This window comes from Oreochromis niloticus, linkage group LG17 (genome assembly GCF_001858045.2).
Source record: "Oreochromis niloticus isolate F11D_XX linkage group LG17, O_niloticus_UMD_NMBU, whole genome shotgun sequence".
Lineage (NCBI taxonomy): Eukaryota > Metazoa > Chordata > Actinopteri > Cichliformes > Cichlidae > Oreochromis > Oreochromis niloticus.
In genome coordinates, this window is record NC_031981.2 from 17,829,323 (window position 1) to 17,845,774 (window position 16,452).

General features: G+C 39.4%; 1 protein-coding gene across 4 annotated transcripts in view; it reads right to left on the minus strand.

Moving 5' to 3' along the window:
• Nucleotides 1-16,452, minus strand: part of sfmbt2 (Scm like with four mbt domains 2) — a 57,855-nt gene that overhangs the window by 40,682 nt on the left and 721 nt on the right. The window contains exons 1-4 of one of the 4 annotated variants that reach the window (XM_025899721.1): nucleotides 12,590-13,164; nucleotides 10,143-10,324; nucleotides 7,762-7,856; nucleotides 1,535-1,775 (exon numbers count right to left, since the gene is read on the minus strand). In XM_025899721.1, coding sequence (XP_025755506.1) covers nucleotides 1,535-1,775; nucleotides 7,762-7,856; nucleotides 10,143-10,324; nucleotides 12,590-12,609 — 538 coding nt within the window. In that variant the 5' untranslated portion in view covers nucleotides 12,610-13,164. Of the gene's footprint in view, nucleotides 1-1,534; nucleotides 1,776-7,761; nucleotides 7,857-10,142; nucleotides 10,325-12,540; nucleotides 13,165-16,452 lie in introns of those variants that run through there. The other 3 variants (XM_025899722.1, XM_025899723.1, XM_005475864.4) reach the window with 3 other exon arrangements.

Genomic DNA, 16,452 nt, shown 5'->3' on the forward strand with positions numbered 1-16,452 from the left:
TGTGAAAGCTTTGACAAAGTTGTGTTATGGTGAAAGGGACAAGATTTCCTTAGAAGTTAAGGATTTATTGTTTGGGAAAGGCTGAATTGAAGTGCAAAAGTGGAGAAAAAAAAATGCTCCTTTTGTACAACAGGTAACCTGCTTTCGTTTAACACCTGGCTGAGGTGAATGGGATGGATGGGATGGGATGGGTGTGATGCTTCAGTTAGATAAATGGCAGTTGAGCAGCCATTACAAAAAAAAAAAAAATCTTTCAGGAGACCTGTCCTTCCACTCAGTTTACTTAAAGCATTCTTTGAAAAGTAAATATGGGAGGTGTTCATGTTAACCTGCGTGTGTGTGTGTGTGTGTGTGGGTGCATTAACGTCATAACTACAACTGTCAATTTTCACACCAAATATAGCATCCTCTTCTCAGGACAGAAAGAAAACAAACTCACTGCACTGAAGAAAAAGGTAAATAATTTGAATAAAACTATTATTTTAAAAGAGCAAATTAGTTTACATTAACGTTGTATACGGTATATACAGATTTGACAACCAACATGTAGTTAACCCTTGTTTATAGTAATTATGTGTCTATTTTTACAAGCACTGCTCAGATTATTGTAAACTAAAAAAATGCTGAAGAGAGGAAAAGCAAATGAGCCGCAGTGAATGAGCCACAGTACTTTTTGCTTGGCATTGTTTGTTACCCTGTAATACGGGCTATGCGGCACTGCCCGTTAGAGACAATTGTACGAGCAGGTTTTTCTTTGCTGGCATTTCAGTGATAGAAAGGTGTAGACGCTCAGAGATTCCCAGATAACACAGAGGGACATGGTTTCAATGGTTGGAAAAGATGACACGTTCTGGAGAAAACTGAACAAAATTTCCATTTCCACTCCTATACCAGCGCTGATTTTGACACCTTTTGATCAGAAAAAGGTTTTTTATCAGTTTCCATGAGCAATGACCAAAGCATCAACATTAATTTGTGGCTTATCTGCCCCTAGCTCACATCGCTCTGTCACTAATAGTTTCCTCCCAAAGTACCGGCTAGACAAACTGACTTCACTAGATAAAACTGCCTTTCTTCTAGCTGCTGTTAGCTGACACTAGCCTACCTCTTCAAATACTCAATCCAGAGCAGTTTTATTTCTTGTGCAGAGTTTGTTTTGGAGGGGAGGGTGCACAACGCAATGGATTTTTAATGGGAATGTGTTTTCAGTTTTTTAAAGGTGAAACACTACAAACCTTTTAGATCCTTTCGACTATATTTCAGTTTGTTTTCAAAAGCTAGTTTTGAATTAGAAATGAACTGATTTTTATTCTTACAAAGCAGCATAATCTGTCATGGTACCAGAGATGTAAGTATTATAAGCTGATTTTCTAACAGAAGTGAGTAAAACTTGTGTAAATTTCATCAATGCTGCGTATTTCAGTAACCTTTGACCAGGATTTTGTTTCTTCACAGTGGTTCAGGAGGACCCTTTATGATACAGAGATCTGAATGTGTGCGTGGCGCATGGGTGCATCAAAGTAATCCTTCCTACCTTCAGGGGGCATGAGGGTCTTGTTGTTTTGTGCACACCAGCCAACTGGGTGCAGCTCAGCTGTCATGACATCACACCAGAAGTCAGCCTTGCGGTCCTCGCCGTAGCCACTGAAGCGCAGGAGCAGCAGCTGGCCACATGTAGTGATGATGGTGGCCACCCAATAAGTGTCTGGGTTGCTCTTATTGGCCACTTCGAGCTTCATGCCAGGCTGGAAGCTGCTCTGAAGGCTGATCTCCACCTATAGAGGGAAACAACAGGACATTTAAGTTATAATCTTTTTTTTTTTTTGAAGACGTTTGTCTTAGTGTTTTTCCTTAAAAAATTGAAGTTAACACTGAAATTTGGGAGACCAACAGGGCTTGAACACAATCAGAGGATCACACAATTTGTAGACAAACCCAGGGTTATCATCACAATCACAACAAGAGACAGAACTCAATTTGCCATTTATAAACTCTGGCTGTACAAATAAACTGTGTCTGACAGCTGAAATATTACAGGTCAACCATGAACCACACTTCAGTGTGCAGGTTTGTGGCCCCTTTGGATACTTTGGCTTTAAAATGAGGTTGATAAGCATGAAGTTTGTTTACATCCTGCTTGACCCCCCTGATCTTTACACTCTAGGTTGGTATTACATCCATAATAAACTATAAAAAAAAAAAAAGAATAAAAAGGAATAAACTAGGTAATTTGACAAACAAAAAAAAAAAAGAGGAACCGTCTTTTTTTGTGGAACTAAAGTAGCAACAGTAGGGGTGTATGACATAACCAAAATAATATTAATAACACTGTGTGGGGGATGAGTTCTGGTGCTGTTTCAAAACTCAGTATTCACTGTAGCAAGACGAGCGTTAAAGGGAACTCCACTTATTTTACACACAAAGGTCAGCTTATGGGAAGCGCTTCACAGCCTGTGAAAACAGTTGCTTAGTGTCTTTCCTTGCTCTGCAGGAGGCCAAAGAAAACAACCCTTGATAATTTCATTAGGTCCGTCATGGCTCGAGCTTCAGACTAGTCAGACTAATGAAAGAAAAGTGTTACAAACAGAAAGCATGAAGATTCAAAGACAAGAGCATGCAGGAACACGTAAACACAAAGATGCTATCAGTTGTAGTGCAGGAATATGTGCAATCTGGTGTTTCTGGAATTTAACCTACATTAGATATTAAAGGTCAGGATATTTCTACCCGTGCATTTTTTTAAAGATGCCATTTCCAGGCACTTTTTGTCATTGAATTGGAATTTTTTTTTAGTTTGTTGGCGGAGATGTCCTCATGCAAAACGATGATGGGAATTTTATGACATTTGACTAAATAACCAACAATAACAGTCTGAGACTCCAGACTCCATATTCAGTGAGCTACTACAACCATACATAACATCTAGATCTCTGAAGTCTACTGATCAATGCTGTGCCTGGATCCAGGCTAAAGACAAAAGGTGACTGGGCGCTTGCATTGGACATAAGATCTGTGGACACAATATCTTTAAAAAGAAACTCAGGACCCATCAGTTCAGACTTCTCTTTATTTAGTTTTATAAATGTATACTATTTTAATTGTTGGATCTTGTTTTGTATTGGTATTTTTTGACAGCACTATATAAATAAACCTTACTTACTCCTGGGTTCATGTGAAAATGTGACATTTTCTTGTGAAGCTACTGCCAATTCCACCCCATTTCAGCCTATTTCACTTTGCTATGTATTTGTTAAATTATGATATGAATTTTTTGATCCACATCCGGATCTGGATTGACTCTAAGAGTTAATCATTTAAGTTTAACTAAGCCTCACCTCTGGAAAACATTTAGAGCAAATCTATTCATGACATTTTCAGTATTCCTGCTAACAAACCAATCACATCACCTCCTTGAAGGAAGTAATTAAACAACAGTGTGATATCTAATCTCACATGGCAATATTTTATCAATAGTGTATCACCTGATATTACATATTAACTGACAGGATCAAGTGCTGACAGTGCCTAAGAACTGCTTTACAGTGCTACTAACAGCATGTGAGATGGGTGTAGGTGAGATTTTAATATTCACCAAGCCAAATTACTTTCAGAAAAAGACTCTAAAACAATCCTTCGGGCTAAACAAAAGCCTCTCAGTTTGTCCTTGTGCAGAAAAAGCGATAAATCGGTATATAAAAGCAGCACAGAATAATGCATTTCCACCATAGCCACAAGCTGCTATACAATTCTCCAGAACATTACAAGCCCAGCAGGATGTTCACAATCAAAAAAATACCACACACACAAACACACACACACACACACACACACACACAAACACACTCAGAAGTGAATGGAAAAGCCAACATCTTAGAAATAAACACAATACAAATGGCCCTGTGACTTCCTGCTACAACAATGCAAACGTGCTGTATCACTCTGGCTGGCTTATGTAAGAGAGCTACGGGCAGCCTCAGCAGCAAACACTGACTGTGTGTTTGTGTGTGTTTGTGTGTGTGTTTGTGTGAAGGGATGTGTGTGCACAAGCCCAAGAGAAATCACTGTTTCAATTTGTCCAGGCAGAGAGAGAAATGAGGGCTGCACTTTACTGAATCACATTTTTCTGGGGAATTCATGGTCTGTTTCCCAGTGACTCAATCCATTTACCAACAGGGCAATTTAGGCTCCCAAGAAACCTCGGTCCCTCAAATCACCACAGACAGTTTGTCCAACATTGAGGCGCACTTGTAAAACTCACATATTTTAATCTTGGTTTTATTATACTCATCATTTAGTGACGTAAGAAAGTGAGACACTGAAACACATATTTTACTCCTCTGAAGCCCGTCCTGCCGGCAGCTGAGCGCTGTGAGTCTCATAAGAGCAGACAGCTGCTCCGCTGGACAAACACACGGTCATCTGAGGTGGATAAAGACTTCGCATCCAGGATCAGCTCTATTCGCCCATCTGGCCCTCTCCTGTGATGTAATGTATTAATGGAGGCAAAGCTGAGTAACTATTACTTATAGGGTGTCTTTTCTGGAGGACTGGTAGTAAAATTGTAATAAGTTTATCTTACATATTTTTAAATATATATTTATATTATTAACACTGTTAAGTCCCATTAATCAGTAGTGAAATCTAAGTCTGAAACTCACCCTCTGTTTAACAAGAAAAACAAAGACTTGTTGGTAAAATTATTAAGTGTTACATTTTTGGACGTTGATTTTAAATAACTAGGAAAGCTGTTAGAGCCAGCTATTGTAACTGGGATATGGGGTGTGGAGAGTGGGGGTGGTTTGTTACAATTTAATGTTGTCCTCTATTCATGTAGTGCCATCTGCAATAACACTAATCTCTCATTTGTGCAGTAGCACAGGCAGAGCAGTGGAGCTGCGTGTGTGCTGCACACAGCAGGAGGGAGACCCAGGGGACTTTGTTCCCACTTACTGCATGATGAGAAAGTAAACTATGTACATACAGACACCAGCAGTAGAGCACTAAGTTACAATTGACAAACAGTGCTGTGCAAAAATCCCGAGCCACCCCCACCTTTTTTTTATATTTCACTTTCAAGCAGCCAGACTTTTATTTTGACATTTGCTACTTTTTCACTGATACTCAGTCCAGTCCTTGTACCTGAAAACTTTTGGAGAAATGCGTTTTTTTGTTTGTTAAACCGCTGAACACAGACCTGTGAATTATTGAAGCATAAAAAAGCGACACCTAACTCTAAAAATGAACCAGTGGACCCGTCTACACATGGGAAACTAAATAACCAAAAATGTGATGTCCACATATGTGGACGCCAGGTCCTAGGAGGTTAAATCTTAAGACACTTTGTTACTATAGCCTGTCACAAAAACACAAACTGTTTCAGTTTCTTTAACTAAATCCAAAAAAGCCAAATATGATAAATCTGACAAGCATAAAATAGTAATTCTCCACCACCAAGGTGCATCCTAAAGAGGAATACATTAAAAACCTGGCATATATTCAGTATGGCGTGTCCCTAAAACATATTTGAGGAAACTGGACACGTGGTGAACTGGTTGGTGACCTCTGAGCAACTTCCTTTGGGGTGGCTCACAGAATTAAATACTAAAATGCCATAAAAGACACCAAGCCTCAATGTAAAATAAATAACATTAAACACAGTTTTCAGTTTCAGCGGCTTGAACATTCAGCTGGCCCACAAAGAGAAACCACTTCCCTACTAGTCTTTCTTCTGTGGTTTCTGTGAGCAGAAAGAAACAATTTCCACCTTCTAATGAACATATTTAAGCTGCTTCAGGTTTGCTCTGTCAGTCCATTTTTGGCATCACACTAGTTCTGCTGAGTTTAGCATTAGCCTCGGTAACAACATTTAGTGGGAATGGAGAGGTGTGAGATGGACACTAAACATCAGCGACAGCAGGTGAATTCGACATGTTATGCAGGCAACATAGTCGGTGATGGTCAACTCGAGGTCCGGCTTACCCCTCAGCTGCCCCTGACCGGGACAGCCCGAACCAACTTCAGTCTAGCAAATCAGAGCAAAGCAGAGCACAGTTGGCCTGTAGACTCACTACAAGAAAAGTACCTTTCTCTTTCACCTCTTAGCTCTCCAAAAATCTGTGGTCTGAGTAGCATCAGTCATAATTATATAGATTTCACTTTTAAACAAGTCCTAGGCTGTGGTACATTGTTTTGATATCTGATAATGCAGCTTTCTAGAGAACTTAAACTGTAACCCAGTTTGAGTTCACACAAAGATAATGATCTGGGCATCGTGCAGAGCAATCATATCTAGCATGCTCAGTATTTTGCCACCTTGCCACACAGCCTCTGGTGTGATTTTTGCACAAAAAATGCTGATTTTTAACATGCAGATGTTTTAGTGCCTACTCGAAACTGTTTTGTCTTCTTTAAACGTCTGCAGGCTAGCTGAGTAACTCACTGCACCAACTGAGAGTTTACCCCATAAAATATAACACAGTGAAACCTGACTCACTGAGCTTGAGCTTTATACTTGCAAGTTTCATGTTCTGATATTACTTTAAGAACAGAATAACCTTCTTATTGTCACACAGACTGCACATGTCTATCTGAGAGTTTTGCTGGAAGTAGGAACGAATAGTCTGCCATACATCATGCGTCTCAAAAAGATGACATGTCTGGACACCACACAGAGCACAAGCTTTGTGAGCAAACTCCATGCAAATACATAATCAATATACATATATATTCCATGTTTGGAAATACTCTCTTTTATTTATTTATTCATTTATTTATTTATAAGTGCTACATGGCTCTGAAAGCTTATCCAAAAGTTGCTCATCAGTACAGCATAAACAAGGTCGATAGTAAAAAGAAAGAGGTTGCAGAGCACTCTGTTTAGGATAAAATCATGTAATAAATTTATTCTTGCAGCAGTTCAGCAAACATAATAGACCGCATTGACTCCAAGTCTTCATCAGGATCTGACAAATACAAGTTTGTAGATTCCACAAAAAGGCCAAAAGCAACAATGAATTAAATCCTACTAAGAAGCTATTGTGTGTGCCTCTGAAGTCTCATACTGTATATCCTAATCCTGCGACACAGAGCTCCACTTTTGTCCAAAAACTATCACAAAAACACAACAATAAGCAACACTGTTGCACTGGTCGCACTGACTGGTATTCATTACGACAAACACACACAGTGCTGTTTGTTTTGACTAAAAATCATGCTGTCTTGCTTTGCCCAACAGAAAACAGTCCTCAAAAAATTCACTCGGCCAGAAATGTGGTATTCCAAGACTATCAAGAAAGACATGTGAACACATTGTTGATAAGGAGAAAAATGCTACATGGGTGATACTTAGATAATGTCCTAATATCATTATAATGACTGCTTTCATTTGCCACACCTACTTCAGGGCAAGAAAACAGGAAAGACTGGGTATGATGATAACATTCAAATATATTCTCAGGAAAAGTGAATGAACAGCTGGTCCTTATTATGTTATTTATTTGCATCTATTGTCATGTTTTCTTTGGTACCTAATTAGGTACCTAAAATGGTAAAAAAAAAAAAAAATGCCAAAGGTCGCCCAACAACGTGTGCGTCACAAGGAAACAAAGACACTGAATCCTCTGTTGAGCGGCTTGAACACAGCACTGCCCTGTTTTGGTTCTCTCCAATGTGTTGTTAAAGGATCTCTGCATATGGCACTTATCTATGAGGCTGTATTTAAAGGATTAACATGTCAGGTGAAGTTTGTAGACAGTCACTCACATGCTTGAAGTTGGTGTGAGGGGCAGCGTCGGCCCCATTCTCCTCCAGGTACTCCTCCCAGTTAAACTCCACCTCTTCCTCCATCGAATCTGCATCTAAATGAACAAAAGTCAACTGTACATTAACCAATAATAATACAGATACTTAAAACAAGGATTTAGCTCCCAGCTGATTTTTGTTTTTACTGTTACTTATTGTCTCATTTGTGCCCAGGAAACAAGGAAATCTACCTAATAACAAGTGGGGCTTTCAGCTCTTCATCACACTCCCTTTGAATATTTAGACAGTTTAAAATTGTTGTTACACAACAAAAACACCAGGCACTGCCACTGGAAAATGTCATCTTATTTATTAATAGGCCTAAGCAGCTGTTGGCCCATATCTCAGTGCATCCCTAATGCAGGTAGCAATTAAACACAGAGCTGTAATTTCTTGTAAATGTAGCTAATTTTGCCTAAGCACAAAATCCACAGTAAACTATCTGGAGGCAGTTTGTGTGCACAGCGTGCTGCAGGTCGTCTTACATAATGTCATTAATGTTTCTCCTGAAGGTGATGGAAGCTGAGGCAGTCGAAGCATGCGTCAGGGTTTTTTTCCCCATCAGTATGTTTCTGTGTGAGTGAAGTGTGTGAAGGCTGTGTGTGTGTTTCAGTGTGTGCTGAATCTCTGGAGACTCCTCAGAGTGAAAACGGAGGGACTAAACCTGTTCTGTGTAATGAGAGGAGATGGTAGCGAGCTGCTGTTTTGATGGAGTTTGTTTCTAATAGACTGAAGTGTCTGCTCTCATTTTTCTCATGAATGGACATACGTGGCTTCCTCCCCTTAGTGGTCATTTTTCACTTTGTATATTATTAAATTACGACATGTTTTTTTTCTTCTTGTTTCTGATCATCAGGCAAAATTCAGACAATTTCATATAACATAGAGACTGCCTGACAATGCAGAATAAACTGCTCAGAAAATGCTGCCATGGAGCTCCCTCCACATATGTTCTAGATTCACACTGCATACTAAATTCCTTCTGTATATATGAGATCTGTCATAGACCACCGCAGTGGTTTCCAAGCTGTGTCCTCTGGCCCAACAGAGCACCTCGAGGTTAGTCCAGGTGTACCTTGGGTATTTGTGTCAACTTAACATTATTAGTGCAAATTTAAATTCATTATATTAGTTTAAAGAGTCCGACAGTAAGATGGGTGAGGTAAAAGAGATAGCTTTCTTCTGTGCAACACACAACTGCCAACTGAAATGGTTAAGCTATTAAAAGTGCCTGCATCTGAAAATACAATCAAAAGAGGAACTGACAACACTTCAGATGACAAACAGGCTATTTTCTGCAGATACGAACACGTGTGTGCCTTGTACTGTGTTTTTTGGAACAACTTACACAAGAAACACAAAAAGAAGCAATTTAACACCAACATTAAGTTACACGATATGTCAGTGCATGTCGCCTCAGCTTCTCTCACTCTAATCTCTCACTTAAAGTTAAATGAGCTGAATTAAAGATACCATTATATTAGATTAGATTATATTAGACCGTTTGCACACATCTGCTCCCACCTGCTTGTCTTAGTTTGCGTAATGCATCATATAAATTAGTGTCTATCACTCACTCAAATATGAAATGAATATCAATGTGAAGTGTTTTTAGCAGCTGACTAAAATATATAGTAAAGCAAATCTCTGCATATTTACAAATCCCTGCTTTGAGTTAGTATGCTCTATGCAATTAAACACGTATTCTCCAATTTAAGAAAAATAAATGAAATAACAACTGGAAATAAAGCAAAATCATTTTACAACTCAGGTAGAAGAAGTGTTAAAAATGTCCCATCATGAACAAAAACTTCAATCTGCACCTTTGCTCACTTAAAACACATCAAACTGGCCATTAGCTCATATTTTATGTTTTCTTTAGAAAGAGAAAGTAGTACTACAACTGCAAGTCCAGAATTTGACTGGGATACAGGCCAGTAACGTATCCTGACATGTTCATGTGCAATGACAAAACAGGCTGGAAAGCGGGCTTCCACATAACGGTATGGGCGTAGGTGTTATAACAGCCATCTTTGAATACACAGGAAAAAATACATGCTTCTCGTGACTAAACCATGAGGACAGGAGAAAGTTCAAGCAATAAACAGCCAGGGACATACCCTTACTGCTGACCTAAAGGACAAATCTACAGAGAGAATTAGAGCATGTCTTTGTGACACAGGTGGAAGAAGATGGCATTCCATGTTTCCCATCTTGTTAGTGAGATTCCTCAGACGCATTTTCATCTATGTCAACCGCACCAATCTGTTGATCTGATGAGGGCTGCAACATGAAACCACCCTGGCCACATTATGGTTAAAGAAAGCACTGCAGGGTCTTACCTGTGTTCACCTCTTCTTCTTTCCCATTGGTGGGATAGTGTGGCTTCACTGTAGTGAGGGCCAGTGGCTGCTCCTGAGTGTGAGACTGCATGCTGCCCGTTTGACTTCCTGCTGAGCATGAACCTTTAAACCTGAGATCTTTCAATTCTTCTTCACAGCATCTCTCGCCTTCCTCGACAGCTCTGCACCAGAAAAGATAAATTCAATCAAAGCTCTAATTTAATCAGATAATGTTCAATCTGCTCTCTGTCCAGAATAGTCCAAGATCCTTCCAGGAAACAGATGATTTTTTTTTCCTTTACTGCTCTTCACTTACAATAACACGAACAAATCGACACAGTTCACAAAACCTTTTGAGGTTTGCACAAATAAACAGCCAGTATTTTGATGAGAATTTCCTTGGAAATTGTGCACACTGTATTTCCATTTTCTTGAGAATAAACAAAAGAAGAAGTGGGTGGTTACCACAACCAGCAACAGTCAGTTTGTCTTAATGTGCTAAAAAGAAAAGAATGCCACCTTCAGAAACTTAACACAAGTCAGCTGATATTTCCAAAGCAGTAAAAAAGCACAGCAGTTTTCTGCATCATTAAAAATATCCTCTCCCTCCTCGCCTGCTTTTCCAATATCTTGCATGCTGTGTTCATTTTCATACCACAGCAAAACTGCATCAGATAACCAGTCAGAGTCAAACAAAGTAGAAAAACTGGAATAACGTGACTAAGCAAACAAGTCGGCAAATAAGTGTGACCAGAAAATATGCATCCAGGCACCTGAGGCAAGAGGATAATACAGAAGTGCAGAATCATGTCACTGTAACTAAATATGGAAGACTAAAGAGGAAATTCTGCCTGACTGTAAATATGTATTTCTGACACATACTGAAGGAAGCGTAACTGTGTAATGCTAACGACCATAAACACGTTCCTTTTTATCATTAGCTAAGCTAATCTGTTAACTGAATGTTGTTTGAGAGAACTGTAATAAAAAAAGTCTTGATATTAAGTTTTAACCTTTTCCTTGTGGCTTTCTGTTATTATAAACACATACCTGCAGGAATCCTTCCCACTTACTATACTTCTTTTGTCCCTTTGGTTTGTAATCCTGCTAATAACCTTCAACCTAATGCAAATCTTAACAGGTAAAACATGCTTCTAGGTGTTGATTAGCAAACCAGCTTCACCCTCCGGATTAAAGGTTAGTTTCTTCCCCTCCTCACAAAACTAGAAAAACTCAAATGTAAATGTGACTGGGTTTGTTTTTACCTTTCCCAACCTGTTTTTATGTGGTATTGTTTTTCTTTTTAATTCTGTTTCTTTGTATTTAGCTAATCAGCTTGACTATTTCTCCATTTCCACATTGACTGATTAACTGTTTAGGTCAGAGGTGTCAAACGCCAGAATCGGCCAGGCGAAGACTCCAATCCGGCCAACTGGATAGCTTTGGAAAATGTGAAGGACAACATAAATTTTGGACCTTTAATTGTATTTTCACAATTTTTACAGCTTTTCCTATTGATAAAGACCTCCGTCATAAAATTCACAATACAAAATAATTAAGTTATAGATTTCTGTAATTTTACACATTTGCTTACAACTTAAGCGCAAAGAGTCATACTGACAGATTTATTTCATTTTCTACAGCAGCCCTTTATCATGTCCAAAAACTGAGACAAACTGCTGAAATTGCACCTTTGATCTTATATTAAGACATCACATTGATTACATGTGTAGTTACATTTCTTTACACATAGACAGAAATGGAAGTTTTAACGTAACATAAAGCTGTATATGACCTGCAATGCAAAATGAGTTTGACACCCCTGGTTTAGGCTATAATTATTATTAAATCATGCAAAAATATAGTGAACATATTAATTGTCTCATTAGTCCACAACCCTCACAGCAGGTCCCTTCTCTGAGCAGTTCTCCCATGTCTGCAATGATCTTCACAGCATCAAAATCATGCCAAGTTAATTTTCCCATTAATGTGGCTTTAACCAAGGAACCTGCACACATCCGGAGCTTCTGCACAGCTGCTGCCTACTGCCGATCATAACTAAGATGGGTGAACTGCAGAGACTTATTTCCTACAGGACTCAATAAAGGATGTCTTACCCTCTAATACAAAACAGAGAAAACAAGCAAATCCTCCAACCTAAAAAATACAATTCACTGATTATCACTCCTTGCAGTTCATCATTAAAGTTGTATAAATACACTTAAAAAAATGCCAGGACAGCATGTAGAAACCATGAGACTTGTGTTGTAATTTTAAGCGATAAAGCAAATCCTAAAGGAATAAAAACCAAAACCAACCATGAATAAAACAAAGAAAAACAATCAAAACAATCATCAGTTCATTATATTCACAACAACAGGCTATGTTTGTCACTTGCCTGGTGGTTGTTCTTGATCATGCAGTCACATGACCAATGAATCACTCACCGACTTACACCCATTTTCATCAACCTGGCAATTAGAGCTGAGGCATGTTGCTGTCACACAGCGATCCTCAATCAAGATGAAAACAACTCCAACCTCATGGGGTTGTTGCTCTCAACTTTGAAAATCAATATCCAAAAGAGCAAAAAATACTCCGCGATTAGGCACCCGACCTGATGTGCACCCACATGTGGAAAAAAGGAATCCAGCAATCCTCTGACGAAAACACACTGAAGTCCTGCTTCCGAAAAAAGAGAACAAAAGAAAGAGCCTTAAAATCCACAGGAAAGGAAAACACTTCTCCTCGTCCTCGCACGCCCGTTGGAGCTGCAAGTGTATGTAGAACTGTGAGGCTGCAGCACAAAGGCTGTGACAACCTCAACAACTAACTGCGTGCATGTGTGTGTGCCATCCCCCACCACAGAACACACACCCCCTTACGTCCCACAGTGGCTCCGCCGTGCATCCATTGCGTAAACAACACGCTGAGCTAATTTGGCTCACATGACGCTGCTGTTTGCGGCCCTTCTCCCCCACTCTCTGCCTAAGTGCACTACAATCTTCAGCACTGATACATCACTGTCGTCAGCAGCCTTCCACAGCACTCATTAAACTCATCAGAGTGCTCAAACACTGCTATCAAACAGTAGGAGGAGGATGAGCAGCTCTTAAAACTCTTGTTTCTTTTCCTTAAAATTCTCTTAAAATACTTGCAGTTTCACGTTCACTCTACATCTGCTTATTTCAACACCTCAGCAAAGCAATTTAGAGCCTTATGGTTTGTTATTTTAGAAATAGAAACAACGATCCACAATTTGCAGCATTTTTCGATTTTATATCATCGTATTGGATATCTCTAAGATTTTTGAGCGGATTTGAGTTTGCAATGCATGACAATTGACTCCCAAAGTCATAAGCTCCCGTTTGAACTTTAAACTATCAGATTTTTACCAGTTTTAGTTCGGCCTAATCCAGAATTTCAAACACACTTCTTCTCCTGTTCACCCATCATAAGAAACACGTATGTGAAATGGGTTTTTTTTCCTCTCTCCAGTCTTTACTTCCACCGAAAAATGAGAGGAAGTTACAGCCATGAAACGATGAGTCAGTAACACTGGTGTTATTGAACTTCTTCTCAATACTCTGAGCTGCAATTCCATCAAATTTGTTTTAACAGAAATGAAGCACAACAAATCCTACATCCATCTGAGTCACTGTAGCACTAGGTTGCCTCAAACCTTTGAAAAATTGCACCATGTGTGCACAGCCCTGAATAGGGCAAGGAACAATGCACCTTTTTGAGCTGTTTTGGTGCTACACTGTAACTTGCTTTCTCTGAACTGAAAGAAAGAGAGTAAGCCCTGTGGTTAAAGTGACTTTGAGCTTTAATTTGAGGGCTTTAACAACCACATGAGATGAGAAGTGGAGCGACTGCAGTCCTATCATTGTCCACCTGCACTTCCCAGAAACTGGAGGCAGAATGTTTTTGTTTCTTTTAAAACGCACCAACCATTCCCCACACTAATTAGCTCAGTACGTGATGAGAACACCCTCGAAACATTTAAGCCGAAAGTTTTATTTCCAGTATGCTGGAAGTCAAACAAAAAAAAACAGGAAATGTGTCATTGTTCAAATACTTTTGGCTTGCATTGCTCATTTCCCTAGAAGTCACTGCACATATTAATTAAACTTGTAAACTCCTTGAATAGTCTCTGGAATAAAAGGTCACATATGCTCATTTTATCAAATTAATGAAGTACCTTGGGTTCTTGAGGAAATAAGGCTCACATTTATGTGCTTAAAGGTGTTTTACAAAAAGTTTTCACAAGACACAGGCTTTAAAATTAATTTCTATGCGTGTAAAGTTTGGAAACAGGAGAACTGAACCTCCCCTATTCTCCTACATAAAATTAAATATTGCAATTAACCACTGGAAGTCGGCTTAAACAATATTTTCTACACTGACAACTCCATAGAAGCGCAAGCTGAGCTTTTCCTTAAATTGATCCCTCACTGGATAAACAAGTTTTCCAAACCCCGAGGGACGGGAAAAAAAATCCACAGCCGTTTGTTCTGACTTTTGAAGCAGTTTTTTTCTGGGATTTTTGCGTTTGTGCTTGATGAAGCCTGCTGACCTGCAGCCTCCTGAAGGAAACAGCCCAGATTGGTCACCAGGGGATTAAACTGGTCTGAGAGTGTTTAATCTCAGACGCAGGACATTTGTGCCCCAATTGTCTCGGATTGAGAAGAGTTTTTTTTTAAATTGATTAGCCCCTGATGGGGCGCTTGGGCATCCACGTGCTGTCCTCTTGCCTTTCTCTAAACCCATCCATGCCAAAGATTTAATAGGGGATTTAGGAGATTAACTACCACTGCATGGGCTTGGGTTTTATTGCATTACTCCGTATTAGGTTCTCTTCTTTTAGAGCTATCCGAGAGTTGTTTCCTCTTGGCAACAGGATGTCTTCATATAACAATTTGTCCTCTGTTTCTAACTCTTAATTCCTGCTGTTTTTAACATAGATGTGCACACAATGCATCCAGTGTGCTTTATTCCCCAATTAGAACCGCCTGTGATCACTCACTGAAAACATAAGCATGAAATGACGACGGGCAAACAAGCATCTGCCCCTCAGGACCACAAATAAATAAATAAACAAATAAAAGAGAGAGGAAACAAGGGGTGAAACTCCCACATCCCAGAGCGTTCTTACAACTTCCACAAAACACACTTGCATAACATGGATAGCCTGCAGATCCAAGGTTTTTGGAAAGCAGGAGGAGAAGACGATATTTGCCTACCTCCTCCCCTTATTCAAATAAGGGGGGAGAGTAAGTGTGATGCCAGCAGAAAGAAAGAAAGAAAGAAAGAAGAACAGAAAGGACTGGACTCTTTCTATCTTTGCTTCTCTTATCTGTGCAGAATATGTGATTGCCTCTTCTCCTGAAACATTCACGAGTGGATTAGCATACAATGCCTGATCAAAAAAAAAAGCCACATGATAAATGGCTGTTGGATGGCACTTGTAAAATAAATGAATAAATAAAAAGCCAAACCACGAAAAATGATAATCAGCTTGACTCGTATTGGTCTATCCCATGGAGAAAATGGATCATCTATGTTTAATATTTATGACCATCTTCGTATTTTCTCCTTTAAAAGTGCTCGTTTTAGGCGTTTTCCCTTTATCCGCACGCCTGCGCTCACGCATTCCCACTCGCAGCGTCGTGGAAAAAAATCTTTGGAGCCACAAGAAGTCTGAAAGCATGATTTATTCATACCGAACCTCTATCTGGTGCTCCGTTACGCGCAGTCTTTATTGTTTCTGCTCATTATGGTGACGAATTTAATCAGGAGGTGGAATCCTCTCGAATATTGCAAAGCCACTAAAAAAAGAAAGAAATTGATTTTTGCGAAGCACCTCGCAAAGAAAAAGAGAAATAATTAAATAAATACGCATGTGGTTTTACCCAATTATCTGCTTAATCACTCAGAAAAAAAAGAAAGAAATCCCCGCAGAGAAAACAACACACAGCGAAAGAAATTTTTCTCGCCCGACTGTGCCAACATCAACATATTAATCTAAGATTGCAGGGGGGGGGAGGCGGGATCAAAATCACCCTGTTGGTTTTATAAGGAAAAACAGTGTTAATATGACACACGGCGATCTAGAAGCATCGAATGAGCCACAGCATTTTTGATAAAAGTGAAAGAGGAAACGTTAAGTGCACATAAGGAAGATGAGGCTGTGAGGGGTGTAGCCGACCAGCAGGCTGGCTGGCACTCCGGTCATGTACTTTGCACACTCAAAACTGCAGCGGAAAAAAACTCCCACGGAGTTGCCAAATGCACACTTTGAATTTAA